Genomic DNA, 27,550 nt, shown 5'->3' with positions numbered 1-27,550 from the left:
GCCCATATTACATTTACTTTTGCGTGTAAAATGTTTTAATTCATGGTGCACTGGCTGTTTAAAAAACCTGAAGACTGTAAAAAGTTTCATTTTTTTCCTATACAATTTGACGATCCCTTACATACTCACTACATCGCCCATGGTGCATTGCGGCTGTTTTACGTTTGTCCTTGCGACATCTTCAAGCAATTTCCGACTTGACGTACTGCGCTCTACTCCTAGTTTTCTGTCACAGCTCTTACCTCTACCTCGAGTGGGGCGAAATGTTCAACAAAAAGCCCCGGAGGAACTTTCGGCAGAGAAAAGAGAGCTCCAGTGACGAAGACGAGCAGCAGAAGAACAGCGGGGATGAAGGGCAGACTGAGAAAGCTCCGGCTGTGGTAAATAAACAGTCCAAAGTGGCCCAGGGCCGCGGCATCTCCTGCAGCTCAAGAAAGCCGGACAGCAGTGACGGAGAGGACGGGACAGCTGAAAAAGAAGCGAGACGGAAAGACAAAGGTGGAGGGAACGAGAAAACAGCTACCGTCCTGAGTTTCTCTGACGACAAAGAAGGTAAGCAATACGTAACTAAACGTGGCGTTTTGAAGTCAGAGATGGACCTTTGTCAAACGTTTAGTCAACGACACCTGGTAACGAACGTTAAAGCAACGTCTGCGAACTGCCGAGGGAGACCGTCAGGGGTCAGGGGTCACAGTGTATTCATGAGGATTGTATAGATATACTGCCAGAATAAATTTGGTTTGAATTTATAGAATTGTTATAACTATTAGGTTCGCTGCAGTCCAAATTTGATTAATTGCAAATGTGTCGAGGAATTTGCACGTCTTAAGTTCATTATCCACCTGGACGGATCCTGCATCAGCTAAGTTACTGGCTGTCTTGTAGTGGGGCCCTTTGTCCCAGTACATAGAGTTGATTTTATCTCAGAGTACCTGACACAGAGACAACCTGTGGCTGGAGTCTATTGATCCAGCATGGGACTTGTTGGTTTCTGGCTTTCTAGACATAACTACATGTATATTGTTGTGTGCACTGGACTTAATAGGAACTTTGAGGCCAAAGGGTTTAACACTGCACTGAGAGTGATAGTTGGGGGTCAATGGGGTATCAGCAGCAAGTTTTTCCTCATGGATCTCTGCTTTTGTTCTTATTGTTTCAGCCGAAGAACCAACATTTAAACTGAAGAAGTCCTCTGATAAAGCGGTGGTGTTCCAAGTCAGGAGGAAGGAAGCTTCACCTGCCAAGACCATCCACAGCACAGGTATGTGCATATTAAAGTCTTTGATGACCCTTACACACTAGCATGATAGAGGTAGCATTACACAGACATACAGTATACATGCACCAAATAAAGGTTTGGATGGGTAGAGTGTAAAAAACTCATTGGGTAGGCAGAATATCTGCATCTACACACATCTATCCAAAACCTTAGTCAGTCCACATTAGTGATGCGACAGTTACTGATGCATATATTCACTAAAGTGCCAGTGTTTTCGGTACATCCAACTAAAACAAAAGCAGTCTGTCTAACACAACAGTCGTGCAATGAAGTCTACCTTCACAATGGGGACAATATTCAGGTTTGTGTATGGATAAAGATATAAACCTTGATGTATCTGATATAATCAGAGCATCTCTCAATGTACCTAATAAGCGGGAAACTGAGTGTATATTCTGATAATATCCAATTGGTTGTGGTGTAATTTGACGTAAACTTATTTATGAATTCATGGAGATGAATGATAGAAGCATTAGCAGATGTTGTTATCTTATCATGTTACTTTGGTAATTATCTAGATTATAATGTGGTAATTGTGATAACATTGAAATGTCTCCCTCTCCTCTCTCCCAGCCCCAGTTGGTGTAGGTGTCCCACCATCAGGTTCTCCTTGGCAAGATTATGACAGTCAGGCTTCACCACATGGTCTTCACCATGATGATGACAACAGCGACAGTGAAGACAATGAAAGTGATGAAGGTGGTGCCAGGTCTCCCTCAGATAGCTCAGCCTCAGACTCAAGCCGCTCTACTGCCAAACCAGGTATGTGTTTTTGTGGGATGCACAGAGATAGTATGCATTTAGGTGTTTCAAATCTACAGGTGATTGTTACAAGTTTATTACACAGCACAAGAACTTGTTGGATATCACAGTTGTGCACCCAGCGCATATTGCCTGTGTCCTTGTCAGCATGTTCCTTCATTTTTTATTTCTGTTGATTTGTCTTACAGTAGTTATCCCTAATGCTGAAGAGATCCAAGCAGCCAGGAGGCAGCGTCGCTCCACTCGGGCCCAGAAAGAGTTCATTCCCCTGGGTAGAGGTGGCCAGAGCCCCGCTGGCAGCACTCCGGATCACTACAGCAGGGATGATGAAGAAGACAAAGTTGATGATGATGATGATGAGCCAGATGACCATGAGAGAAGAATTGAGTTTGCCCCACGATTGAAGAGCATAAGAGAGAGGATTTCTGAGAAACTTGGTATGAGAAGGAGGGAGAAAGGAGAGATGGGCTAAAGAAGGGACAAAGAGAGGGAATGAAAGTATAAATTATTTAATGTAATATATGTTTTGATTCATAAATAGGTCAGCTGCCAATTTGTAACAGCTTTAAAAAGCAGCCATATTGGTCAAATATTATTGTATTGGTGATATCTAGCATAGCATGGAATTAGCATTTATGATCCTTTTTTAAGAGCATGTGATTTAGTATAGCTGTCAAACAACAGTAGCAGCAGGAGCCAACTAAAATGGTCTGTTGTTTACAAAGTACATAATAATTAGCCTGCCTGAATAATTCTACTTGCTTTTAACCAAACTGTGGAAATATTATAATTAATATATTAAGTATTTTTTATGTTTTTGTGTAATCTAGGAGGAAGTGATGGCAGTCTGTCAGGGACTGATGGGGAAGAGCAGGAACTATGGGAGGAGACACAAATTGGGAAGGGTGTGAAGAGACGGCCAGGAGAACAGGTAGGAGGCCCATTAAACATCTTATTGTCTTGTTTTTACTTGTTCTCTGTTTTCCTTTTTACACTATTTTGCTTTTTTCCCCAGTGTTTTTCCTTTCACATTCTTTCTTTATTGTTCTCATGTCCCACGTAATCTACAACTGGGCATATGACATAATACTGTAGTCTCATTCCTTCTACCAGTGTAGCATATCCCCTCTATTCTGCAGTTTTGATTTCCTTTACCCTCTTATTTTCTTCTTCTCAGAGCCCGTCTGGCAGTGAATCCAGCAGTTCCAGCGGCAGCAGGCAAGACAGACAAAGACAAAAGAGGAGATCAGCAGGGGTCAGAATCCCAAAGACCCTTCCTCCCATCAGTGTTACAACGGTCAAGAGGAGGATCACTAGACAGTAAGTTTCTTCTAGTCATATCTGCCTTAATATCTCACTATAACAATTTGAAATAGTGATAAAATGATTTTGGATCAACGTATCTAACATTGTACACGCTCACACAGTTTTTCCTAATACATTTTTTTGTCTCCTTTTTTTTTTATTACTGTGCCTAGCACTACATGTGTTGTCATCAAACATACACATGTTTACCTCACACATGGAGCTCAAGTTTTTGTTTTTTTTTTTCCTCCTTTAGACTTGACTCCATGAAGGAGGTGCACAGAGCGCGGCAGGCAGACCTGAGAAGGATGGAGGGGGATGTTGAGAGCGCTAAAAGCTCAGCAGAGAGTCTGGAGGAAAGTTCCTCAGAGAGCCAGCTTAAGTTTTACCGGGGCATGACCCTCTATGTCCACAACCTGGCGGAGTGTCTGCGGGAGAAGGTCAGAAATTAATTAGTCTGTCTAAATTACCTGACTTTTAGTGATTGACAGGCTGACAACCAGCCTTCAAGTTTTGGTGGTAAATGCTGGTGCTGATATTGGTGTGATCATGGTCCTGTATAATTATACACTTATTTTAGTTATCATAAAGTGATTTTGTTTTACTTCCTGCTGTGTAAAACTCACAGACAAACTGATACACCTTTTACTTATTTGTGAAGATAAATACAATCAATGTGTCACCAGAGAGTGCCAAACTGAAGGCAAGTGATGCTGAAGAGCCTTAGAAGGTGCAAAACCAAGAGAAAATCATATCTGTCCATTAAGTTTTACATTATTCATCTATGAAGATATTTGGCCAACATCAGCAGCCCGCCCTGGAAAATAAATGGTGATCATTTTCTGACTGACAATATTTTGTGAACGATAGATTGTCGAGATCAACTCTTTGGAACTGGAACTTCACACTGTGCTGTCTGACCAGTTGGAGGCACTGTTGGCTCAGAGAAGACAGAAGGTCAAAGAGCAGGCTGACCGCCTGCAGCAGCTCAGCTGTGAGTTTGTGTATTTGTGTTTCCTTGTGTCTGCAAGGGCATTTGTGATGAACTGTTAAAATTCCCTTTGTGTTTTATATGTAGTTTTAGCATAAGCTACGCCTGTGTGTTATTCTGGATACAAGTCAGAGAACAGGTTTGTTACTTGAAAGCCACTGACAAAGCCAGAAACTCTCTGGTATGGACATAGAAAGTACTGAAATCATACTTCAGGTTTACAGTGAAACCCTGGAAATCATTTAAGAAACCCTGGGAGTGGAAGCTAAAATGATCAACAAGATGGAATATTTAAATAAATTAAGTGGATTTTTCATCTCGCAGATAGCACAGATGAGCAGAGTTCGGCCAATGGAACAGAAACTCAAGGGTAAGTGATTAGAATATCTTTCTAGATAAATTAAAAATTTCCTTCTTTGGTTTATTACTTCTTCATATGTCATATTAAATATATTCTACAAGATTGCTGAAATAGTAAATTAGCAGATTTGATTGAATAAAATCCAGTACAAAATTATCAGAAGATTATATAAACAAAATAGGTACTCTATTGTACTGTTACACAGATTTTTGTATATTTGTCTTACGTGTTGCAGTGTGGCAGGCACTGCTGCTAAAGCTGAGGATGACTTTGATATTCCTGAAGACACACAACCTTCAGCAGAAGAGGAAGAGCAGCTGCAGAAGAAGATGGGTAAGGAGGAATTAAATCTGTTCAGCTCTCAACTGTTTAACTGAAAGCTTAAATGTTATATTTGGAATAATTGAATAAAATCATTAAAATAATATTTTAACAGTAAAGCTTTATCACTATAAAGTGTGGTAGAGTAAATTCTGCCAGGCTGCAAAATCTTGCTGTGCACTACTTACTTCAAGTTTCTCTTGCTCTTTCACCCTTTGTTAAAAATTTCAGCAAAACCTAAGTAGAAGAAAACTGAAGACAATCTTACCTTGTTATGCCCAGACTGAATCAAGCAATCCAGTTATTGATTTTGTCTCATTCTCTTTCCTTCCCGCTCTGCTCCCTCTCCAGCTGATGTTCTGTTGAGATCCCAGGCAGTGTTTTCTGACGTCCAGGACGACTTCTGCAATGTTAAAAAGATTCTGTCTCGCTTTGAAGAATGGAGGAGATTTTACTCTGACTCTTACCACAATGCCTACATCTCTCTGTGTCTGCCCAAGTTGTTGAACCCCATCATTAGACATCAGCTACTGGCATGGAACCCACTAAAGGTGATTAAAAACTGGACACACAAACACAGAAGCTGAGTTATACATTCACAACAGGTATTACACAAAATGTGATATTATGGATCTAATGTAGTGCATGTGTGTGTCTCAGGATGCCAGTGGGGACTTTGAAAACCTCCCATGGTTCACAGCAGTGGAGACCTTTTGTCATGGACACGATCATGAGGAGCTTGAGCACACAGACAGACAGACGCTGTCTAATGTCATAGAAAAGACTGTCCTACCCAAAATAACTGGTAATACACACACACACACACACACACACACACACTTGGGCATGCTCTCTGACTTTTCCCACTCTTATTCACACACATGTACCCATCCATTCTTTACTAAATAAGCCATATTTCCAATATTTTTTAAGTTTTATGTGTTAATATGCAAACTAACAAGCACACATAGAGATTGTTGGAGGTTGTTTACAGCTGCAGTGATAACAGCACAAGTGCCTTGGAACTATATTTTTATAAAAGCAAAGAATACTTGTCAATATTAGGGGCTACTTTTGAATTTTCTTTAAGATAACTATTGAACAATACTCTCAGTAAATCTAGGCCACGAATTTTACTTAACTCATTGTAGTCAGTCTGTTCATGATTTCCTTGAGATAAAAAGATATTTTTACTAGTTGCAGTACATGTGCCATATTTCTGTCCTCTCTCTCCAAGGACAAAGTGTTTGCCTTCTGTGCTTCTTGCTTTTCCTCCACATGCTCCAGTAACAGGTTGCTTCTCCACATATTCGACCAGGCTAGCATCCAGTTCTGAGTGATTTTAGTTTGCCATTCAACCATCGTTAAACAGTCTCTCCACAAACTTTCCTCACCTCTGTTGCCTTGTTTTACTGTTGCCTATTACAGATGTGTCAAACTACAGATGCATCATACTCTGCCTATGTTTTTTCTTTGTTCAGCATTTGCAGAGCTGGTGTGGGATCCTATGTCCCACCAACAGTCAGTCTGTCTCTCTGATGTCTGCCACAGACTGAAGGAGGATTATTCCATCTTTGAAGGAGAACAGAGTAAACCGGTCAAGGTGAAGCCAACACTTACACATAAGGCTTATGTGTATTTGTCAACACAGAAATCTTTCTTTTTCTATCCTGCACTGCTATTTTGGCTGATTTTTAATGTTTTAAAGTTACACTCAAGCAATAAGCACCAAGTTCTACAGTGATTTTAGAATGCCAAATATCTGACAATTAAGGTGTGATATAAAAAAACAATTTTAACCTAAAATACATATATAAATAAATGTACAATAATTTGCATGTCAGATAAACATGTTTGTGTTCAATGTGTGTTTACGTCCCATGCAGGCATTCATAGAGGCTGTGGTCAGGAGACTGAGGAGCTGTGTAGATGAAGATGTCTTCATCCCTCTGTACCCCAAAAAGTCAGTGTCTTTTTTTTTTTTTTTTTTTTGCCTTTTACAGTTTAAGCATTAAGTGATTATTTAAATAATTAAAATAAATCAAATTAAATAATAATCATTTCTTATACATGTTCTTCCTTGTTTTATGACAAAGATTACCGGTACATAAAACTCTGGCTCAGTGACCTACTCTGATATATATTTTTTAATAATCAGGGCAATTAAAGTAGTGTGAAATTACCTTATGACGTTTATGGCCTTTTCATCTATTATTTATGCTTTTTGTTTTTCTGTCTAGGTTTCTAGAAGACAGGTTGTCTCTTCAGTGTCACTTCAGGGACCAACAGCTCTGGATGACCATAAAAGTACTACTCTCTAACAAATACTCGTACATCTTACATTGTCTCAGTTTTCCAAGTGGGGAGCTAAATTCTGCCATGGTATTGACCAGAGTTGTTTTGTTTTTATATTAGCTACTTGGTAACATGGGGAAATGGGATTTGCTGCTTCCTGAGACTGTATTGAAGGAACTGATGTTGGACAAACTGCTGAACCGATACCTGATGACCTCTCTGTGCAGCCAGACTGAATTTAACAATACTGTCCTAACATGCAAAAAGGTATTTTGATTTATCATTTTTAATGTGGAATGTGTGTCCATGCACCAGTGTTCAGTCTTGACAATGATCTTATTATTGATGGTCCTCTCCCTCAATTTCTCTGGTCTTTTTCACACTACTCTCTTCCTGTCTCTCTGTTTGTCTTTCCAGATAGCAGATAGTCTTCCACTTTCTTGGTTCAAAGGAGAGAACATTTGTTTGCCTCAGCTGCGGAACTTTGAAAACCACCTCGTTCAGAAAGTTCATACCATCTGCAAACAACAGTCTCCTGAAGATCCAAACACAAGGTAATAAAAACAACATGTTTCCATAAGAAAGCTTTAGGAAATGCTACATTATAATTACTCTGCCAAGGAGGTTATGATTTTACTTGCGTCTGTTTTGTTTGTTAGTTTGTTTATATGTCAGCAGGATTGATTTTCACCAAACTTGGTGGAGGGATGGAGCGTGGGCCAGGGAAGAATCAATTAAATTTTGGTTAAACAGCATACATTTTTTTAAACCACTTTATCACTTTGCACAATTCAGTGCAAATCCAGAAAATCTCATAATCACTTAGTAATCTGGATCTCACAGACATGTGTAGGATTAGGAAGGTGGGTTCTTCTGCTTCTGGAATCAGCCAGCAAAATCAGCCTACACGCTACATGCCAACGAAATGAAATTTTTTTTTTGACAATTCAGTTTCAGAAGCTTAAACACCAGAAACAGCCAGAATTGGATTGGGTTTGAGTGGTTTCTCTTTGGCCTCAGAAAGAGATTAGGAGATTTTAGCAAACCCTCAGTATATGGTAATGAGTCTGATGTCTGCCCACATGAGTCACAGGTCAGGTTTACTGAAGGGAATATCTGTGTTTCTGTTTTCACAGATATAACCTGTGTAGTATTCATATTTTTTTGTTTTTATTGACCAAGTATTTACCAAAGAAATCCCTTTATTGTATTGTCTTTTAAATTAAAATTCTTTATTTATGTTGGTGGTTGATGATGCACCAGCAATTGGATAGAAAAACTAGCTGCCAATTTCCACATCATGTGACATCTGCAGCTTCTCAAGTTTCCAAATGGCAAAACATGACAGATGTTTTAGTTTATTTAGTAGATATCTTTACAGATTCGTACACCTTTCTTCATACATTGATAACAACATAACTGCAATTCTCTAATCCAGACTTATGTTTCCCTGTCTACTGCAGGTCTGCTGTGGTTGAAGTGCTGCTGGTTCTCAGTAGGATCAGGTGCAATGACTCCATCATGGCCATAGCAGAGAAATACCACTATGAAGATGTCATCTATTCTCACCAGCTGCCTAACCAAGAGACAGTATGAACAACAAATGTTGAAGAATGTAGTGGATAATTATGTACAGTATAGGGCAAGAAATGGTGCAACATACTTGTTTAACCAAGGAAACAACCAAGAGGAATTATATGGATAAAATAATTCTTATTCCCAATATTTTTAGTCATGAACATTTTGCAATCTGTTTTGTACAGGAGATGACTGTATTTTATGAATAAATATTTGAATTTTGTTAATATATCTTGTGGTTTATTTTGAATCAATTCCCTGTCATGTTTAAAGTTCTTTACACACAAGTGACTTGCTAATACCTGTAATTTTATGTAGAAGTTAGACATAAAAACAAGTGTATGGTGGAGCTACTTCTTCTAAGATGTTAGACTCCTTCACTGTGTATACAAGTTGATGGTAATAGCAGCTGTCAAAATGGAAACCAACATAACAGGTCAGCTTTTGAGGTCACATATAGCTGTACAACAGTTAAGTGAGTCTCAGGCTCAGGAAATTCATTTCTGAAGCCAAAAGCTCTGGAGATCTGTTGAAATGTGCAGATTTTATAAGTTATCCCTCAGGTCGGTGTAGAACCTGTAATATCCACAATGGTTACAGATTCTGGAAGCAGCTTGAATAGCTTCAACTTGGGAATCTTGGAGTATCCTTGAAGTGTGCTGACAGCTTGTGGTTCCAAAATCTCCTCTCATGGCAGAGCTGTCTTCTGCTCACCTGACATGGCATTTGATCCTTAACTGAACAGTCATGACATACTCTGTTCGTGATTTGACTAATGACAGTTTTAGAGGAAAGTTGTCTATTAACAGAATAATGTGCAAGAAGAAAAAAGTCAGAATTTTCCTTTAATTATTTAATGAATGATTTTCTTTTATTCTACAGCTATTAATGACCCATTTGTCATTTTTATATTTCACCTCTATAATTTTATCCACTAACATTTTCAAAATAAAGGAACACCTCTACTTTCCAACAAATCAATGACTACATGTCCACACTTATATCAGATACTTAATCACAGTGCTTCACATTTAAAGGTAGTGTCCAGCAATGATTTTAGCTGTTTTCATATATTTGGGGCAGGTTTATTCCTTTTATTAGAGAGTTGACAGAACAATCAACATTTTAAACCCCAGGTTTTCTGAGCATGGCTACACAACATTGAATGGACTGTAAAATAAAACCATTGTGGAGCACTCTACACTGCACTTTATAATGTGTCACTGTGTAAGATGTCACTGCGTTAAGGGGGAAACTTCTGGAATGCGTTACAGGACAAAGGGATGTGCTTTTTTATTTTAAATTAAATCATAACTAAAACCCCTGACCTTAAAAACCTCCTCCACATGACAATACATTAATTATGTGCATTACTGATGTTTTTCCATAAAGCTGTACGAAAAAAGACTGAAGACTTACTTCTATGAGCAGAATTGGCTTTATTTATGAGGTTCATACAAAGCAAAACACACCAAAACAAAACCCAAAACTTAGCCTGTCACGTGCACATAATGCTCAAACATGACAATCAAGTCTGGACTGAGATCAACCTTATTCCAGTCCATATGAGCAACAAAAACATTCAGATTAAAAAAAACCCAAACATTTAACACACTTGTTAACTAACCAGCTGAGAGGATCTGTTCAGTTTCATGGAGTATCTCATGCTGTTCTGTGCACAAACAACTCGATGCATTGTGACAAGGCTCAAAAGCAACCATTTTGATATGTGAGCCGTTGCAACATTCAGCTACAAAAAACAGACTATGAAGAAAACAGGATGATTTAGTGATAGTCCAACTACTATCTGTCTAAAACCAAGCAAACAGGATTTTTAACTAACAGGCCAGGCCAGGAAAGACAAGCATGTACGTGCACACAGCAGATTTCTAATTCTCTATTGACAGCTTCACTCTACTGAACCAGAACAACACATGTACCATCCACCATATTAATGCTACTTAGGGATTAATGTCCTTGTACACATAAAGCAACTGTGTGTTACAAGGACAACACTAAAGATTGTAGTTTGCTTTTCTTAGACTCACAGTTGACAGTTGTTTTTTTTTTTTTCTTAGAATATTTTTAAATACTGTTCACTACATCTTTAGCACTGATTTCAACCTATTTACCAATCCTCTACCCTGTCACCCTGTGAAGATGTTATTATGAAGCTATCAGCCAGTTGTGGGCTCAGTAATGTCAGAGAATTTCAGATATTAGAAATTTTGTTCAGAGACTGGGAGGGAACCAAATGCTGGCCACAGTTATTCTTCGATTAGCAATAATGATATCATTAGAGAGCCATGTTAAACCATTTACACACACACACACACACACACCTGTTCTTTTCTGGTCCTTGTCTAGGAAACATTGCCACAGTTGTGCTGTTTGTCTTACAAGCAAAGGGTTAATAGTACATTCAAGCCAAAAGGAGACTGGCAAGTTTCTGACCAAATGAAGGATCAAGTACAGAGTACAGAGAATGATGTTTGAACCTAATCTGAAGGTGTACTCCATCACTAGTCAAGGCTCCTGTGATTAAACAGCTCTCTTCTAAAAATGGAAACTTCCCAGTTGTTATTATGCATTTTAGTAAGTGCTCAGAAAAACCTGGAGTATGGCATCAGGGAGGGGACAAACTTTAGATGACAGAGAACTGGATGCCGTGTTTGTTGAGGCGGTCGATCAGCGTGGTTTTCGCAAAAGCAGCCCCTGGAGTGTACACTCCTCCCCTGGAAATGGAGGATAAAAATAAGAACTGAATTTAAACCAAAATTAATTTCATACCCACGTCTCAGAAATTCATGGTTTTCATGGATATTGAACCATTATGCTGTAAAAATATGAAATAAATATGATAAAAACACTGCACAGTAGTAATGCTGTAGCAACATTTGCTCAATGTTCACTCAATGCCTTCCAAATAAAATAAAAAAAGGAAAAAGTTATTTCTAGGTCAGGAAGTAGATGTTGGGGTGATAACTCACTTCTTGGGCAGGGCTGTGGATTCGTTGAGGATTGTTAGAGCCACCTGTACCATGGCAATGGGCGTGGCCACGTATCCACACTCTGAATAACATAGATTAGATTAGACACATCAAGCAAGGTGTTAAACAGGCCAGACTGAATGACTGGTCTCATTAACCAAACTGTAGACAAACAAATTTAACCTTGAGTTAAAATTAAAATAAAATAAAAAAAATCAGCTAGGGACTTCCAAGTATCTTTGTTTTACATCAAGGAATTACACTAGGATTTTAAATTTCCAGTTACCTGGTCCCTGAACCAGTGTGCGGATCTTGCCATTAGGTTTTCCCTGTGAGGGGTCCTCACCCTCTGTGTATCCCTCTCCATAGAAGGCAAACTGGAAGGATGAAGCTTCCATCTAATACACACATGACACATATCAGAAAACAGAGCCTCTTCTTATTAGCATGCTGAACTATTTGAACTAAGAACTGGTGCTGTGCATCAACTGAGTGTCTAAGCCCCTAATTTTCCATGCTGTCAACACTTTACCTGCTTTCTAGTTGGTCCGGCTTTAGAGAAGAGTCCAAAGGAGAAGAACTCTGGGTGCTGAGAAGGTGTGACATACATGAGCACCAACATACTTCCCAGCACACAGTATTTATACTATAATTTCTAATAGGTAGAATATTCAGTCACAGTCATTTGTGAAATGTAAATTGTATTATGTCACTGTATGTTTTACCTTGATGAGCAGATTGCGTCCAAAACTGAACTTGACCAAGAACCAGAACATCATGCCAGCAAACATCATCTTGATAATGTTGCCAATGCCTCCTATTCCTGCATACGCTCCATACTGAACCTAGGGTTAACAAAAACAGATTATTTAATACTCTAGAAACTTAGCTGCGGCAGTTATATTCATGCTGCATTTTGTTGGTGCTATCTTAATCTGAAAGAAGGCTGTTGAGGTAGTGTTCTCGCACACTGTGATGGTGGAAGTTTGTTTTCCATATAAACTTGTAAAAAATAAAAAAATAAAAAAAGATAAGCTTTGTCCAAAAACCTACAATTGTTATTAAAACTAAAGACACACAAGGTTCTCTAAGATTCTTCTCCACAAGAACACCCTAAGAATTGTTAGTGGAAAAGTGTGAATAAAGAAGACACTGGATGTGAAGAAAGAAAAGCCAGGGGAAAAAAGACTGACTGGTGTGGCCTGATGTTCCTCTGCTACAAAGCGCTGAGTTCTCTTCACAACAGAGGGATCAGAGCCCATGAATGGCACCGTATACTGCTGGATCTCATTACTGAAGAACAGTGCTCCCCTGCAAATGCACAGACATACACAGAAAAACATGCTGAGAAAACACAAAGTTGTCCAAATGTGCTAACAGGATTATGCACTGGTCGATCAGGCTGCCTAAAATTTAGAGCCAAACAGATAAACCATCAGAACAGTAATATCTGTTGTTGCCATCTTACACACATACTGGTATATTGTATCAGTGTACGTATCACCTGATTAGTAACAGGAAATTGTAACTTAAATGCTAAAGCTACTTTGAGATCATTTAGAAACAGTGTCACCATCACATAGTTTTTTCCACCAGAGGGCACTGACAAGTTAATTTTTAAACTGAAAAAATGTCCTGCTCAATACATATGAACTAATAACCAAATTTTTTAAATCCTAGTAAAGAATATTAATTATAGTATGTAGGTCAAAAATATATAAAGATAGCTTTTGGATTTTTTTTTACTCTCAAATATCAGTATCTTTATCTGCCCCATCAATCACCAGATTAAAATTAAGCCACTTCTCAGTGACAGTTATGCAATATCACTGCTTAGACAAACATAATGTATTGCTGCTGCCAGATATGGTTTTAATGATAGCTTGCTGTCAGACATGCAGTCTGACAAGATGCCAGAAAACGCTACAAACTGATAACAGTTTGAAGACATACTCCCTGCCAGAGGTGTGTTAGTCTTCAGTAATGACAAACTGTACATTTAAACCAAAGATGTTGAAATGTGCAGATTAGCCTACACATTTCAAAGCCTAATAGCCTACAATATAGAATTTATTATGAACTTGGCAAAGTGTCTCTGTTAAGTGCCTTTCAGGAAAAGTAAAGGATTTGATTTCTTTTGAAAAAAGCAAAAAGGCATTACTAATCTACATACCTGCGTTTAAGCTTAGAGCCAACAGTAGGCAGAGGTTTGTGATTAAACTTCCTCCTGAGACTCTGGAGCTTCTGGCTGTCAGCAAAACCGTAGATGGCGGACTGCCACGTGCCATCATGGATACATCCGCCCTGATAGAGACAGACAGAATAACACACATACAAAGGAGAAATAATGGATCACATGAAAAAGGACAAAGGAAAAACAAGATGAATTTGAGAAAAGGAGAAAAATATGTGATGCCACAGAAGTATAAGAAATGAGTGTACAGAAATGGGGCAGAGGAGGGGTGAAGGGAAAATGGGTGATCAAGGATCAACAACAAGCTGGTCAACTGTGCGGAATCATGGGAAATGTAGTTACATACATCAGGTCCTGAGCTGATAGTCAGGAAGCTCTCCACTGCGGTCAGCGTACCTGCGGATAAACACACGCACATGCTCCATATTTAGCAGAGGCTAATACAACAATGAATAATTTTATTAAAACGACAGAAAGAGAGTGAATGGACCGCTGCATATTAATGTTGTGGGGTGAATGTCACTGTATGCTGAATGTGTTTGTGGACATTTCAACATGTGCCTACCCCTGAACTGGTCCCTGGTGAAGAGCACTCCCATGTCTGCAGGTATGGAGTCGAATCCACAGCTCCCGATGATGTACACACCTTTCTCAGCTGCCTGGCTGCTGTAGTTCAACTGCATTCCCTCCAGAAACTGTAAACAGCCACACAGAAACACACACACACACATTTGTTATAAGATTACTACTATTTACTGAAATAGTAATAGAGACATGCTCATAACACACATGGGCATATGACAGTGAGGGAAAACAGCTGTCATGCAGCCAAGTGAGAGATAATTTTGTCTAACAGGCTACAGCATGAAAGTCAGCACGTCTCCCATTTAATCCAAACACAAACAACAGCCAAGCCCAACACTCGGACATCTGGAGCCTGTTCCTCTGGATCTAACTAACCCCGAACTCTGAGTTGACAAACCCTGAGATCTGGCTCCAGAGCAGCCGATCAGATTTAGTTCAGTCAACTTTGACTATGCTCACTTTGAGAAAGACAAATGTGTAGTGAACAAAATAAGCCATCATCAGTGGAGCTTCAATACTATGACTGACCATGGCAACAGGCAAATAAAGATAAGAGCCTCCATTTTAATTTAGTGGGGTTAGAAATACTGAGTGCCATTAATGCACATTTATCTTTTTAAAACAGAGATCACTGTCTCTGTCCTTACAGCCACTGATCTTAAAAGAGGCAACATCTCCCAAGTTGAACTTATGCAAACTGATGCCCTCCTATATGTGCTTTGATATTGACTATATGAAGGAAATTGGCTCCTTCAGGCTTGGCAATAGGAGGCAACAAGGTTCACAGACTAAGTAACCATAGTAACAATTAAAGTGATCTCAGTTTCTGGGACATAAAACTCAGACTTTCCCTCAGCTCATGGTTAACAAACTCACTAATGTCCATGTAATGTCCAGTGACAGCATGCAGGAAATGTTATGCAAAAGGAATAGTGTAGGGAAGTCAGTAATTTCAGCACAATTTATCTATGTTGCTCAAGCCTAAAAAATACACGTTTGAGTTCAGAGCTTCAGTTGTTTGAGTTGGGCACAGTATTTAGGTCAAACCAAATGAAAGGGCAAGGATAAACAAATACACATGCATACATTATAATACAGAAATCTAGTACTATACATACCTGAGGCTCTCCACAGATGTCAATATGGTGGGCTCCATTCTCCACACAGGCTTTGACCACTGGCTCACCATAGAATCTGTACTATAGACAGCCACACACAGACACACACAAATTAATACATATTCTGATATACTTTTTATACTCTTTCTCTCTGACTCTGGTCGATGGCCAGTTCCCCATTAACTATCGTCCTGGTTGCTGCTAAATCCCTGTGGTTGTCTGGAAAGAATATAGACAAACACTCATCTCTTTCAATACAGCCATTCATTTTCACCTGACAGTGTCCATGCTTGTTTTATCCGTCTAGATCCTGTCACGCTCCACACAGGCGCCAAAATGTTACTAGTGCAGCAACAAGACATGATCCTTAACTACATTTACACATAGAAACACGGCAAAAGTGTTTAATGGTGCATCATGCAGCTGCAAATTCTATTTACCTTGTTTACTGTGCTGTCATGTGCATTATACATGTAAGGAATACCAATCATTGGATTACTATAAGTTGATCATCTGTTTGTGTCTTTTAGAAGCAATCTTAGGTTGTCTGGTGGCATAACAGTTACGGCACATACGACATAACTGCAACGTCCAAGGTTCAATTCCTGTTCTGGGGGTCCTTGTTGTATGTTATAATCTTCTCTCTCTGCCCTCATTTCCTGTCTCTAGTCTGTCAACTGTCAAATAAAAGCAACATGCCAAAAAATTTATATATTCTCCTTCTTCTTATTATTCTTCTTCTTCTTATTATTATTATTAATTGTTGAAGGTTAACTCAAGTTATGCTACAAAGATCTATTTGCAGTGCAAGGTATATTTTTTCTGACTAAAACCTTCTTTTCCTTATAATACTATGTAAGACAAGTGGCTACTGTAGTGGAGGAATTTGGTTTGAAACAAGAACCTGAATGATGCACAGGACGTGAAGCAGTGGAGCTGGAAGCCTACTCTCTATCCTGACTTCAAGACAATGAGACTTATTGTGTGCTGTAAGTCAGTGGCCTTCATTGTGTAAATGAAGGCCACTGCGCGTGTGTGTGTTTGTGTGTGTGAGATAGAGAGAAAAGAGAAAGACAGAGGACGAGCGAGGCAGAGAAAGATGGTGATAAGTTGAGCTACACTGATGGCAGAGGAAGATGCCAACATGACAGTGTTGTGAGACAATGTGAGGAAAAACTAGTTTGTGTCATGCGAAGTAGAAAGTTTTAAAGAAAAATAAATGCAGGCACAAAGATCCCTGTGGAACTCTCTACTTACAGGCCCCACACAGTTGAGAACAATCACAGCCTGTTTGCACATGGCTGCCAGGGAGTCTGGTTCCCCTACATCTGCCACGATGATGTCCACCTCTGCTCTTAGCTCTGGTTTACCTGCACACACACGTACATGCACACACACACGCACACAAACACATGGACACACATTTTGTAAGGACAGATGCTGTAGTATATTTCAATCTGAAAAGTTTGCCATCCAATTCTGAGACATCAGTATTTATAGTACACCTTATTAAAAATATTCATGACGCTATATTGGCTGCATTTAATTTCACTGTCTGGCAGTCAGTTAAGCAGTGTTACCTATTATGTCACTATCATTACACTTATACACTTGAAATGGAAAGCAGTTAACTCTCCTTAACTTAACTCTCCCTCAGCTGTTTTGCTTTAATCACAATAAGAAAATGTCCCCTGAAAATCTATTGATGTATTTGAATAGATTCGGCAATAGAATACAGCCGGCCTCAAAACTGGACATAAAACAATATAGGGTCAAAGAATAAACAGGACTGATATTGCACAGTGAGAATATATAGTAGGGTATGAGATGTCATCAGATAAAGCCTAAGAGATTTGCCTTACCGAATGAGCAACACAAAACTATTTACACAGGCATGTAATATTGCCATTGGAACAGTCTAAAAGAACACCAGAGAGTTACCAGGTATAATATATGTGTGTAATTTCTTTTTTCTTTTTCTTTTTTTGTTTATTGTAGTATTTTATTGTTGTATTATTCTCTTGTATGAAAATGGCTCTATAAATGAAGTTTATCATTATGGTCATTATTGTTAATATTGCATGAAAATATGTGAGGAGAGAATAGGAAAAAACACGTGATATAATACAGGAACACAGATAACTTTTTACAGATACTTGATCTGTTAGACATACTGTAAGTGGCCTAAAAAGGAACGAATTTGCCAAACCAATAGAGGCTGTTTTTAAATATGCCACTGTGACTGTCTGGGGCTTGTGGGAATAGACAGGTTTCAGTTTAAAGAGACAAACTGCAGTCTTCGGTGCCCACTGACTGACTGGACTAGCTGACTTGTAAGGCTGTGTGTGTGCTGTCATGGACAGGGACTGTATGTTCCATCAGCTGTTGTACACTCCCTGAAGAGCAAGCCAAAAAGGAGGGGACAACAGAATGACTATCTAATCCTTTGGAAACCCACATTATCCTGACAGCAGAATAGCTCCCTGGTTTTGATCTGGTGATGGACTTACTTTTCCATGTTTAGAGTGTTGCATGGATACAAACCATCAACCTGGAAAATTACTGGCACACTGGCAAAGTTAATATTTGTTACATACCACCATATACATTTGCATTCAGGTGAATTATTTATTATACCTCTACTTTTGTTCTCACCATCTTGTCCCCAATGACTCTGGGTGTTTTTCTTCCCCTTCTGCCATTAAATTGATAAATGAATCAATTCATCGTTAAAATAAATTAACAATCAATCCTACTGTTATTACTGTTGAAACAAAGCTGATCATCTGAAAATATCCTTGCTAACAGTCAGAATGATTAATCATTTACAGTTACAAGCAAAAATATCAACCATTTTCTGCTCACAGTTTCAGCAAAGCTAAGACTTTATTTCTACAGTACAAACTCTATAAATACATTATAATTTAATTATTTTTTTGTTTTTTTAAACTAGCTAGTTAGACCAAGTAACGAAATGAAGACATAACTCCCCGCTGATTCATAGTTTGTAACATTCAACGGAGCAAATGGTTGATTGATAATTATGATTAATTTATGTAATTATTAGATTGGGCCTGTAATATTAATAATAATAATGGTTATTATCATTATTATTATTACTGTTGTTGTTGTTATTATAATTTACATAAAATTGTTAACTTTCTGTTGCAACCTCGCTTATACGTTGGAGTTCAGTCAAAGTTTAGGGTCAAAGTCATGTCAAACTTATCATTATCAGCTGGTCAAACTTTGATAGATTTGTCATCGTGAGCTAAGCAATTTCTCTTTGCCGCAAAAAACCCAAGTATTCTTGGAAAATCAGTTAATCAGATACACACCCCTACAGTCGAGGTTATCCCTGCTAAACAAATGAATTAAAAAGCTATCCCTGCTGCAACATGCACATATACTGGAACTGTTCGGGTACATACTGAGGACTCCGGCGGCCTGCTCCACAACTTTTTCCAGCTTCTGCTTGCTCCTGCCCGCCACGGCCCACTTCAGGTTCCCCTTCGGACCCTCAGACACAGTCCGGGCCACCTCCTCCACCACAAACTGCCCAGTGAAGCCAGAGGCCCCGAAGATAACCAGGTGGTACGGCCTGCTGGAGGATGTCTCAACATGCGCCATAGTGACAGGAGGCAGGCTGGGGTGGCTCAACTCCTTGCTGGACTCGGTCTGACTGACTGACGGGGGAGGACCAGACCGGTTTTAACGCCTCTGCTCTCTGTACTTCCCTAGCAACGTCATGCTAATATGCTAACAGAGATTAACAGCAGCTATAGTTTTTAAGCTACCGAAACAATTCTGCGTGTAGAAAATGCGTTGTGTGAAGTGTGTAATTACTGAGCAACTTCTACCTTTATGGTAATGCATGTCCTATTTCCACATTTTGTTTATTTATTTTTTTTATCATTCGGCTGTTAGCACAACTACTTCCTCAAGTTTCTGATTGGTCCTCGCCTGTCGATGACGACAATCAGATGCGCCTGCAACACCACGAGTCAAGCGTTGCAAAAACAAGTGGCTGGGGGTCAGGATGAGCAGAGCTCAATGTCACGGAGCTGTACCGGCCAACCGATCACAGAGAGCCTGTCTAAAATCTCTTCTGTCGTAAGATTGGGATATACAAGATACTCTGCATGTGGGTACGTATGCGTTTTCTCCGCTGGAACAACATTAAATGCATTTTGAACCGTAGCTTTGAGTGGCGTTAGCGCACGGCTAACCAGCGATATTATTAACAGCCCCTTCAAATTGTTTACCACTTTCATGTTAGCATTGTTATTTTGTGCTTCTCTGGTCAAGGACCAAAGTCTGTGACCTTACAGGGTGAAGGACAGTGAATACCTCTCCGCCGAGGCCGACAGAGTTAAGATAGCAAATGTTACAGAGGAGAAGTTTACCTGCCCACGTGTTAACAGAGCAGACTGTTCTCACTGTGACACAACGTTGTTACGGAGGTTTTTGTTTACAGCATTAGTTCAATCTTAATAAGAGAACGGTCGATTATTTTTTAGATGTTAGCCATCTTATTGACGCTTTAAATAAGAGGGTTTAACACTCAACTAGGTGTTAGAACAGTTTTTGAGAAAGTATTCGCACCATTTACCAAAGTGTGTTTTAGGAATGATGGAACATGTTTAAATGTAAATTAATGTCTCTAAAATGTATGTTGCTGTTTGTCAAAGCAGATTGTCGTTAAACGTAACATCCCTTATACCTTTTCCTCCCCATTCCCTCTAGGCAGTGACGTCTTTGAGAGGTCTTTAAATCTCCCTCCGCCCTTCCCCTCTGTAGTTATACATCCACTAGCTCAACATGTCCATCCAGATCTGTAGAGTGGTGGAGCTGGTGATGCACTCTGCTTGCTGCCAGACCATCAGAAGTAGATCCTGTTTGCGCAAGGCAGTGTTGGCCCCTGTGGGTCCCTCTTGCCTCCGTGTTCCTGGAGCTCCTGTGCTTCATAGAAGGGCTTACAGCCTGGACTCTCTCTCTTCGGGTCCTGGTCGGCCCACACTTGGTCCGAGTTCACAGCAGCCCCGCACAGAGAGGACTTCCCCCTCTGCAGCACTCGCACACAGGAACCTGTCTGCTGTGGCTGTACAGGTAGGCAGTTATCTTTGGCTTTACTTTATTTGAGACACTAATCTTGTACTTGTGTAAAACTAATGAAATACATAACCTGTCGGCTATAGGTATGCTGATGTCTTTTGCTTCTGTACTTTTTTCCTCTACTTATTAATAGGGTTTAAAATTATGAGAAAAGTTCAGCATTTAAGGAATTTTGTAGTATTGGCAAAAAATGTGGTATTTATATGAAATGTTTTCACATATTTTAGTAAATCAGAAAGTCAAATGTATTTACAGAGCACCTCTCTAGATCAGATTTCAGAAAGTGTTTCAAAATAAAAGATAAAAGAAAGACAAAACTAATGGAGAGGCAGTATAGAAATAGATAAAAGGAAATCTATTTAAAGGCAAGTTTTAAAAGATGGGTCTTTTTAAAGATGTTTACAGACCTGAAGTCTGACAGAAGAGAGGTACAAAGTTTAGGAAGCAAGACCTGAAAGGCAACAGTCACCTGTGAGTCTGGAGTGAGAAAAAAATCAACAAACCTTGATCAGAAAACCTTTGAGGCCTGATGGTGACACAAGGTTGTATCAGATATGGTTCATGATCCTCCAAATACTCACTCATGTTCAGGTTATTTCAGTATGTTGCAGTGATAAAAGGGTTTTATAGGCTACTTGGGTGATGTAAAACAGCCAGTATGTCTTGAGGCTACTTTGTAGTCAGTTCTTTTCACCAACATGCTTTGATATTGTGCCTTATTCAGCTGTTTTTCCCTTGATTATTGAGGTGCACAACACACAAATGTGCTCTGACCTAGCACCTGGCCCAAAGCCCCCCTCCCCCACACACACACACAAGTTTTTTTCACTTGTTGTTGATTGTTTTCAAACTCTATATGCATTTATGACTTTCTCCAGGCCCAGTGTCGTCCACTGTGTCAGTATGACTTTCTGGACCTTGGGGAGGTAGAGGAGAATGTACGCCGTGCTCAGGCCTGCAAAAAATTCAGACACTTCATAGTTGACCCAGACCTGGCTAAACTGGTAACACAGCATCTAGGACCTGAGGATGCTAAATCTGTCATCTTTGAATGTAACCCAGGTATGTATTTATACAGTGTTTACATCAGTGAAACACAGAGGTGGACTTGATGTAGAAAGTTTTGTTCTTCTGCAAATGCATTTGGTGTGCAACTTTCATATAATTTGACGAACTAAACATTTTTTATGAATGCGGTGCCATGGAGATAAATATGTTTTGATTTTTGATGATTTTGTGCACAATATATTACTTTTGTCATTGAAACAAAAAAATTGATATGTTCTTGTCTGTCTTTGTTAGGTCCTGGGGTGTTGACCAGGACACTGCTAAATGCTGGAGCTCAGAGGATTGTGGCTCTTGAAGGGGACAGGTCCTTCCTAAACGATCTACAGGTAACACAAACATCTCCAAGAATCGAACAACATTTTGTAACCTTATATTAATTTTAAAGGTATTTGACATGGTGTTGTGTGAGGTACTTAACTGTAGTCAGTATATTACCTGCGGTAGATTTGGATTGGCAAGCTCCAAGTTTGGAGAGTAGCAGGAGCAACCAGGAGTACCGGCACAGAAGCTGTGAGATGTGCTACTGTGGACAGGGACAGTCACAAAAACGTGCTATAGCCCCTTTTAAAAAATGCCCACCGAAAAAAGCCAATATCTGTTAAACCCCTTTCTTCAGCACTACATTTTGGGAACTGTTGACCGACTTTATTCCTACGCATATGTGCACCTATGCAGGGCACTATTATGTCTTTTAAATGTAAGGTGCTGTGCTACGCAGGGCACTGTATTACGCTGTAGATCAGCTGTTTGAGTGGTTTGTGGAAGAGAGAAAATAAGTGAGTGATTATGACACCGCCCACAAAATGCTGTTCACGATTGAGACAAGAGGATAGCTTTATGAGCCAGAGTATGCAGAAGAAGAACTTTTGTAAATGCAGAACGAACAGGCTGAAACAGATAAAGTAAATATCAGGTGTTATTTCTTCTATTCACCTTTTTTCATCGATGTATTAGTGAGACAAATAAATGATGTTTTCATGTTCTAGGAGCTGGAAGGTCGTCTTGACGGTCAGCTGGAGGTGGTTCACTGTGACTACTTTAAGCTAGATCCCATTGGCAATGGAAACCTTAAACCCCCTGTCATGTTCACTGACAAACTGTTCACTGATCTAGGGATATCCGAAGCTGGCTGGACTGACGGTGAGAGGAAAAAAACATGCTCACAAACAGTGCAGCAGACCTAACACCAAGCAGTATTCTGAATTCACTCTTTCATATGTACATACACACAAAGGGGATTTTGTACTTTTAGTAGAGCCTCTCTGGCTGTAAACTAATCCTACCTCTTTCATACAATAAATATTATCCCAACTACTCTGGACCCCACTGTAGATGCCTAAAACAACTGATTATTGGAACTTTTTGGAAGTTTTTACAATCAATAATGGCTTGGGGAAAATGACATCAAATTTAATCAGTGTAATGGTTTGGTATGTGGCTTTTACGCAATGACACACTAAACTAATGATCACTGTGCATTGTATAGTGTTCCATTCCTCCGAAGTTTGTGTTTTGGTAATGTATTCATGTGTGTGTTTCTCTAGACATCCCAGTGAAGGTGGTGGGTATCCTGCCCCAGCGCAATGAGCGTAGCATGCTGCTGAAGATGGTTTATGCTTTGTTTGAACGGCTGTCCGTCTACAGATACGGAAGGATAGAGCTCAACCTCTTCATGAGCGAGAAGGAATATCTGGTAAAAAGAATGACCTCTATCTGTAGAAACGAAGGAGGAGTATGAGTTAGTCTACTGATTAGAGCATAACCTGGTGTGTGTTTGTCTGCAAGATGATGAAGACAGTTACACTATCCTCCTACATCCTGTCAGCTCAGATCTACACTTAATTACTAACAACGCAGACAACACAATCACTAGTTGATACTGAGGAAAGACCAGTGTCTGGTATATGAAATGAATCCATAATTTGACAGTTTCATTGATCCTTGTGTAAAATATTAAACATTTATTTCTCTGTCAGAAACTGGCCTCAAAACCAGGTAACATGATGCACTACAGAGCCTTCAGTGTCCTCTGGCAGATGGCCTGTGATATCGACCTATTGCATAAGGTACAGTATTGGAGGAGGGGGGCAAATAACATTCTGATGTTTATGCAGATGTATTAATATTAGAAAGGTTTACATTTAAACTGTAGTTTCAAGTTAAAACAGGAACGTTTTTTCAGTTTTTTAAAAATAAAAAAAGGATGTTACGTAGCATCATTTTATGATACTTCCTTGGAGCTAATGCGTGGCATCATACCACTAATAATTGTTCTTTTATGAGTCTTCCAGTTGTCAATCTCCTTATCTGTGTCTTTGCAGGAGCCTTGGGAGTCATTTGTGATGTCTCCAAGACAGAGTGTACCTGGTTCTAAAGGCAAAGTAAGGAAAAGAACAGACTCATTAATAGCTATGTACACTTGATTGGTGTAGCACATTTGATACAAACCCCACCCACCCACACACCCACCCACACCTGTCCTATACATCTTTCTTCTCTTAGCTTCCCAATGACCACCTGTGCCTGGTGCGTCTGCGTCCACGTGCTGATCTGTTTTCTGGAGGCCTTACTCCCTCTAATGCTTCAACTCTGCTGATGATGGTCAAACAGTGTCTGGCAAAGAGGAAGGTCAAGCTCATCGACAGGCTCAAGTAAACAACACAATCACACACACAAACACACACACACACACACACTCAAAGTTGTTGAAGCAGGCAGACAGGCTTTCAGGCCCACACACTCTGCTCTTGTTGCATCAAAGAAATACTCTTAGTGGAAGAATAACAGACACATCAAGTGCATCCATACTGTAGTAATGTTATAGACTGTTCCACTTTACCCATCTTCTGAGCTTGTTTCCTTTTGCTTATTCTCCCTCTTTGATGTTTTTTATTTTCTAGTCTCTGGTCCCCAGATAGTGGGAGTAAGCTGTTATCTGAATTGGGCATGCCAGAAGACATACTGACAGGACACGTATATCCAGAGGAGTATCTCCGGCTGTTCCAGTTGATGGACAAGAGTCAGGAGTTCACACAGAGCTGGCTTTATGAGGAGATCCTGGAGAACACACAGAGAGAAGGTTGGGGCTAAGAGAAACAGAATAACAGGTCACATGTATAGATTTATGAAATTAAAACACAAAAAGACACATAAAAAACATGTATAATATAATGATGGTGTAATGTGAAAAAAGAATAATATAATATGTGATGCAATGCAACATGGGACAAACATGCATAAAGAAACATAAAATAGTAATAAATGTCAATGAAATGGACACAACTTGACTGCATAATATTTTTGTTACTGAAATTATGAAAATGTTTGCGACTAACTGTACTTAAGGACAATCGAGAAACAAGTTCAAAGTTACCCCCTTTTTCCTGAACCAGGATTCCCATGAGTTGAGACAATTTGAGACAAAAACTGTAGCAGCAACCCAGTGAATGAATGAACACAACAGCAGCATGTCCAAGGGGGCTGAAAAGAATAATCCGGATGCACCAGATCATGCAAATCATCTTACTTTAATTCAGAAATGGGCATGTACTGCAGTTGAATGACTGATACAACAGCAGTTTTGCTTATGCAGTGCAGTGGATGTATTTTGTATTACATAATTTTCCACACTGAGGTCTTGAGGGGAGTAGTAGTGCAGTAAGTGCACAGCAAGAAGGATTGCATAATGTAAAATAATAAGTTTTTCACTGTATAGCCTCATGTGTTGTATATTTTTGTATATTCATTGAGCTCATAAGCTTGTGTACATGTGTAAAATGTCATGTTTTAAGCAATGTATAAGCTGTGTGTCTAATATAATTTTTAAACAAATCATTAAATATGAATTTTGATAATTTAGCATGGGAGAGAAACTGATTTCAGGCCTGTTCTAGTAGTCTGCTGCACCATCATTGCTCTTACTGTGGTGATCCTTGGGGGTTTTAGCCAGACTAACTCTGTTACTTTGCTTCTCTGGTTTCATGCAGCGAACACAGAGATTTGTTAGGTTGGAATGACATGGCCATTTGTTACGAGTGCTTCACTTGTCTATTTTCATGTCATACATGCCAAGGAGTAATACATCTGTACAAAATATACCTTCTGAAATAAATTATTTGACAATGAAGACCACTTGGTCGATTTGAGTGACTGACTCTTAAAAGATGAGGTTTTGGATTCACAGTAGGGTTAAGCTCCTAATATCTAAATTTATCCCCGGGCACTGTCACCATGAGGCGAAAATAGGTCCGTGAAGAGAAAAGACAGTGAGCTATTGGCATAATTGTTAGAAATGTCCCACGTACTGACGATGAAGAGACAGGAGATGGCGACAGAGCGCCCGGTGCCCGCAGACGGTGCAGCAGCGGTAGCAACGACCCCTGGCTGTCTGTCGGTGACACTTCCAGTCATTAACATCCACAGCAAGGTGTCTGATGCTTCTACCGCTCATGCAACATTTTCAGCCGTAAGTACCGTCTTACTGTTGTGTCTGCCAGGAGTCGTAAAGGTCCAATAACATGACAGCTGTCGCACTTAGGTAAAGCAAACGAAGGTGTTTTTTCCGCGGTGCACTGCCCAGATGTGTCTCCTTTACTCGGCTAGCTCACGTAAGCTAGCAACAGCAACCTACTGCAACGTTTACGCTTCTGTCGCCATAGCGTCACGGTTAGGTGTTGATATTCAGATAATGTTGATTTAAACATCAACTAGCTCGGACGTTTTACTACAATTTGACGAAAAACGGTGCAAGCCTGTCAAGAAGCGTAATGTTAAATCAGCACTGCGCTTGACCCATAGCGATAGCGACCAAGCTAATCTCAAAGTGTTATCACAGTTAACGTCGGTTAAGCTAATTAGCTTATTTTAAATTGAAAACCAAAGCTAGCTTAGGTAATGAGACAAATACCGTTACCAAGCAATTAACGTTAACAGGATCCGTGTGGGTTATATCACAGGGCTGATGACAGTCTGCGGTCACTGTCCTTTTCCTGTGTTTGACCTAGAGTCGATAACTTTCCCAGGTAACGTTGAATATATATGGACATCACGTTGGGTCAGACTTTGCTAGTTATTACACACATTGTTGTATAGCTGAAAACTTTCTGACCAGCCAACGCTAACGCCCCACCTCTGAATGATTGAGCTGCGATCACCGCATATAGTTTACGTATCGTTTGCTAATTTGCCAGATTTTCTTTAGTGATTTTTAAGTAATTTATACAAGGTCTCTTTGTAGACATCACCTGACAGTCTGCCTGTCTCGCAGTATTTCTTCATGTGTCAGTTTGTTGTTTGCATGTTGTTTTAAGATTTGTTCCTGTCTGTGGCTCAGCTGTTTGTCTCAAGTCTTAGCAGTGGCCTCTCTCAGGTCAGGGTCTGTTTCTTCCACCTTTGTGTTTGTCCTTTTGGCTGAAATCCCTTCTCCGTTTGTCCCCTCGCCTGTGTTTCATTATTCATGGTCCCCTCTGGAGGAGGGCACAGACAAAAGGAGGAGAGGATAGTTGGCTGTATGGGTTGTATGGGCAGATGGCTCTGTGGGAGAGGAAAATTAAACTGTAGATTAAAAAAACGTAATAAAACATAGTAAA

General features: G+C 39.7%; 4 protein-coding genes and 1 long non-coding RNA gene across 9 annotated transcripts in view; 3 read left to right on the top strand and 2 right to left on the bottom strand.

The window, feature by feature from the left end:
• The first annotated feature begins 177 nt into the window (after positions 1-177).
• gcfc2 (GC-rich sequence DNA-binding factor 2) lies at positions 178-9,119 on the top strand. The gene is made up of 18 exons (XM_071488142.1): positions 178-552; positions 1,160-1,261; positions 1,853-2,041; positions 2,230-2,478; positions 2,872-2,972; positions 3,219-3,361; positions 3,603-3,786; positions 4,217-4,340; positions 4,662-4,707; positions 4,934-5,031; positions 5,371-5,570; positions 5,680-5,824; positions 6,501-6,622; positions 6,906-6,982; positions 7,260-7,326; positions 7,435-7,581; positions 7,732-7,868; positions 8,778-9,119. Exons 1-18 carry the CDS (start codon positions 264-266, stop codon positions 8,908-8,910), a joined length of 2,553 nt encoding a protein of 850 aa, XP_071344243.1. The 5' UTR covers positions 178-263; the 3' UTR covers positions 8,911-9,119.
• Positions 9,120-10,311: 1,192 nt separating this feature from the next.
• On the bottom strand, positions 10,312-19,742 carry LOC139627383 (saccharopine dehydrogenase-like oxidoreductase). The gene is made up of 13 exons (XM_071488096.1): positions 19,640-19,742; positions 19,211-19,465; positions 17,037-17,149; positions 15,780-15,860; positions 14,642-14,771; positions 14,423-14,472; positions 14,056-14,186; positions 13,076-13,193; positions 12,608-12,727; positions 12,415-12,471; positions 12,169-12,280; positions 11,883-11,964; positions 10,312-11,627 (listed from the first exon to the last, which is right to left on the bottom strand). The coding sequence occupies exons 1-13, from the start codon at positions 19,653-19,655 to the stop codon at positions 11,537-11,539; spliced, it is 1,356 nt and encodes a 451-aa protein (XP_071344197.1). The 5' UTR covers positions 19,656-19,742; the 3' UTR covers positions 10,312-11,536.
• tfb2m (transcription factor B2, mitochondrial) lies at positions 19,565-26,093 on the top strand. Of its 3 annotated transcripts, none has more exons than XM_071488099.1 (10): positions 19,565-19,923; positions 20,526-20,888; positions 21,773-21,956; positions 22,197-22,288; positions 22,949-23,102; positions 23,507-23,655; positions 23,939-24,028; positions 24,284-24,343; positions 24,465-24,613; positions 24,863-26,093. In XM_071488099.1, exons 2-10 carry the CDS (start codon positions 20,601-20,603, stop codon positions 25,050-25,052), a joined length of 1,356 nt encoding a protein of 451 aa, XP_071344200.1. In that variant the 5' UTR covers positions 19,565-19,923; positions 20,526-20,600; the 3' UTR covers positions 25,053-26,093. The 3 variants fall into 3 exon arrangements, with proteins under 3 accessions (XP_071344200.1, XP_071344201.1, XP_071344198.1); XM_071488100.1 differs by having other exon boundaries at positions 19,565-19,927; positions 20,530-20,888; XM_071488097.1 differs by having other exon boundaries at positions 19,565-19,927.
• On the bottom strand, positions 24,023-26,405 carry LOC139627385 (uncharacterized). The gene is made up of 4 exons (XR_011692564.1): positions 26,267-26,405; positions 24,802-25,019; positions 24,480-24,575; positions 24,023-24,332 (listed from the first exon to the last, which is right to left on the bottom strand). It is a non-coding gene; the product is annotated as an uncharacterized lncRNA (long non-coding RNA).
• The window catches only part of cnsta (consortin, connexin sorting protein a), an 18,320-nt gene continuing 17,060 nt past the window's right edge, over positions 26,291-27,550 (top strand). For 2 of the 3 annotated variants that reach the window (XM_071488089.1, XM_071488091.1), the window contains exon 1: positions 26,291-26,427. The gene's annotated coding sequence lies outside the window, so the exon portion shown is untranslated. The other variant, XM_071488090.1, reaches the window with a different exon arrangement.

Source organism: Trachinotus anak, unplaced genomic scaffold (genome assembly GCF_046630095.1).
Source record: "Trachinotus anak isolate AG129_WGS33_773 ecotype Australia unplaced genomic scaffold, CSIRO_AGI_Tana_v1 ptg000011l, whole genome shotgun sequence".
Taxonomy (NCBI): domain Eukaryota; kingdom Metazoa; phylum Chordata; class Actinopteri; order Carangiformes; family Carangidae; genus Trachinotus; species Trachinotus anak.
The sequence above is the reverse complement of the archived record's forward strand: the minus strand, read 5'-3'. Positions and strand labels throughout refer to the sequence as shown.

Bases quoted from the DNA above. Each gene is read 5' to 3' on its own strand.
- gcfc2 (XM_071488142.1), top strand. From the start codon at position 264: ATGTTCAACAAAAAGCCCCGGAGGAACTTTCGGCAGAGAAAAGAGAGC. The intron at 553-1,159 runs GTAAGCAATACG...TTATTGTTTCAG, and splicing joins TTTCTCTGACGACAAAGAAG to CCGAAGAACCAACATTTAAA. The intron at 5,571-5,679 runs GTGATTAAAAAC...TGTGTGTCTCAG, and splicing joins TGGCATGGAACCCACTAAAG to GATGCCAGTGGGGACTTTGA.
- LOC139627383 (XM_071488096.1), bottom strand. The intron at 14,473-14,641 runs GTAGGCACATGT...GTTTATCCGCAG, and splicing joins CACCAGGGACCAGTTCAGGG to GTACGCTGACCGCAGTGGAG. The intron at 11,628-11,882 runs GTGAGTTATCAC...CTCCATTTCCAG, and splicing joins TCCACAGCCCTGCCCAAGAA to GGGAGGAGTGTACACTCCAG.
- tfb2m (XM_071488099.1), top strand. From the start codon at position 20,601: ATGTCCATCCAGATCTGTAGAGTGGTGGAGCTGGTGATGCACTCTGCT. The intron at 21,957-22,196 runs GTATGTATTTAT...TGTCTTTGTTAG, and splicing joins CATCTTTGAATGTAACCCAG to GTCCTGGGGTGTTGACCAGG. The intron at 22,289-22,948 runs GTAACACAAACA...TTCATGTTCTAG, and splicing joins CCTTCCTAAACGATCTACAG to GAGCTGGAAGGTCGTCTTGA.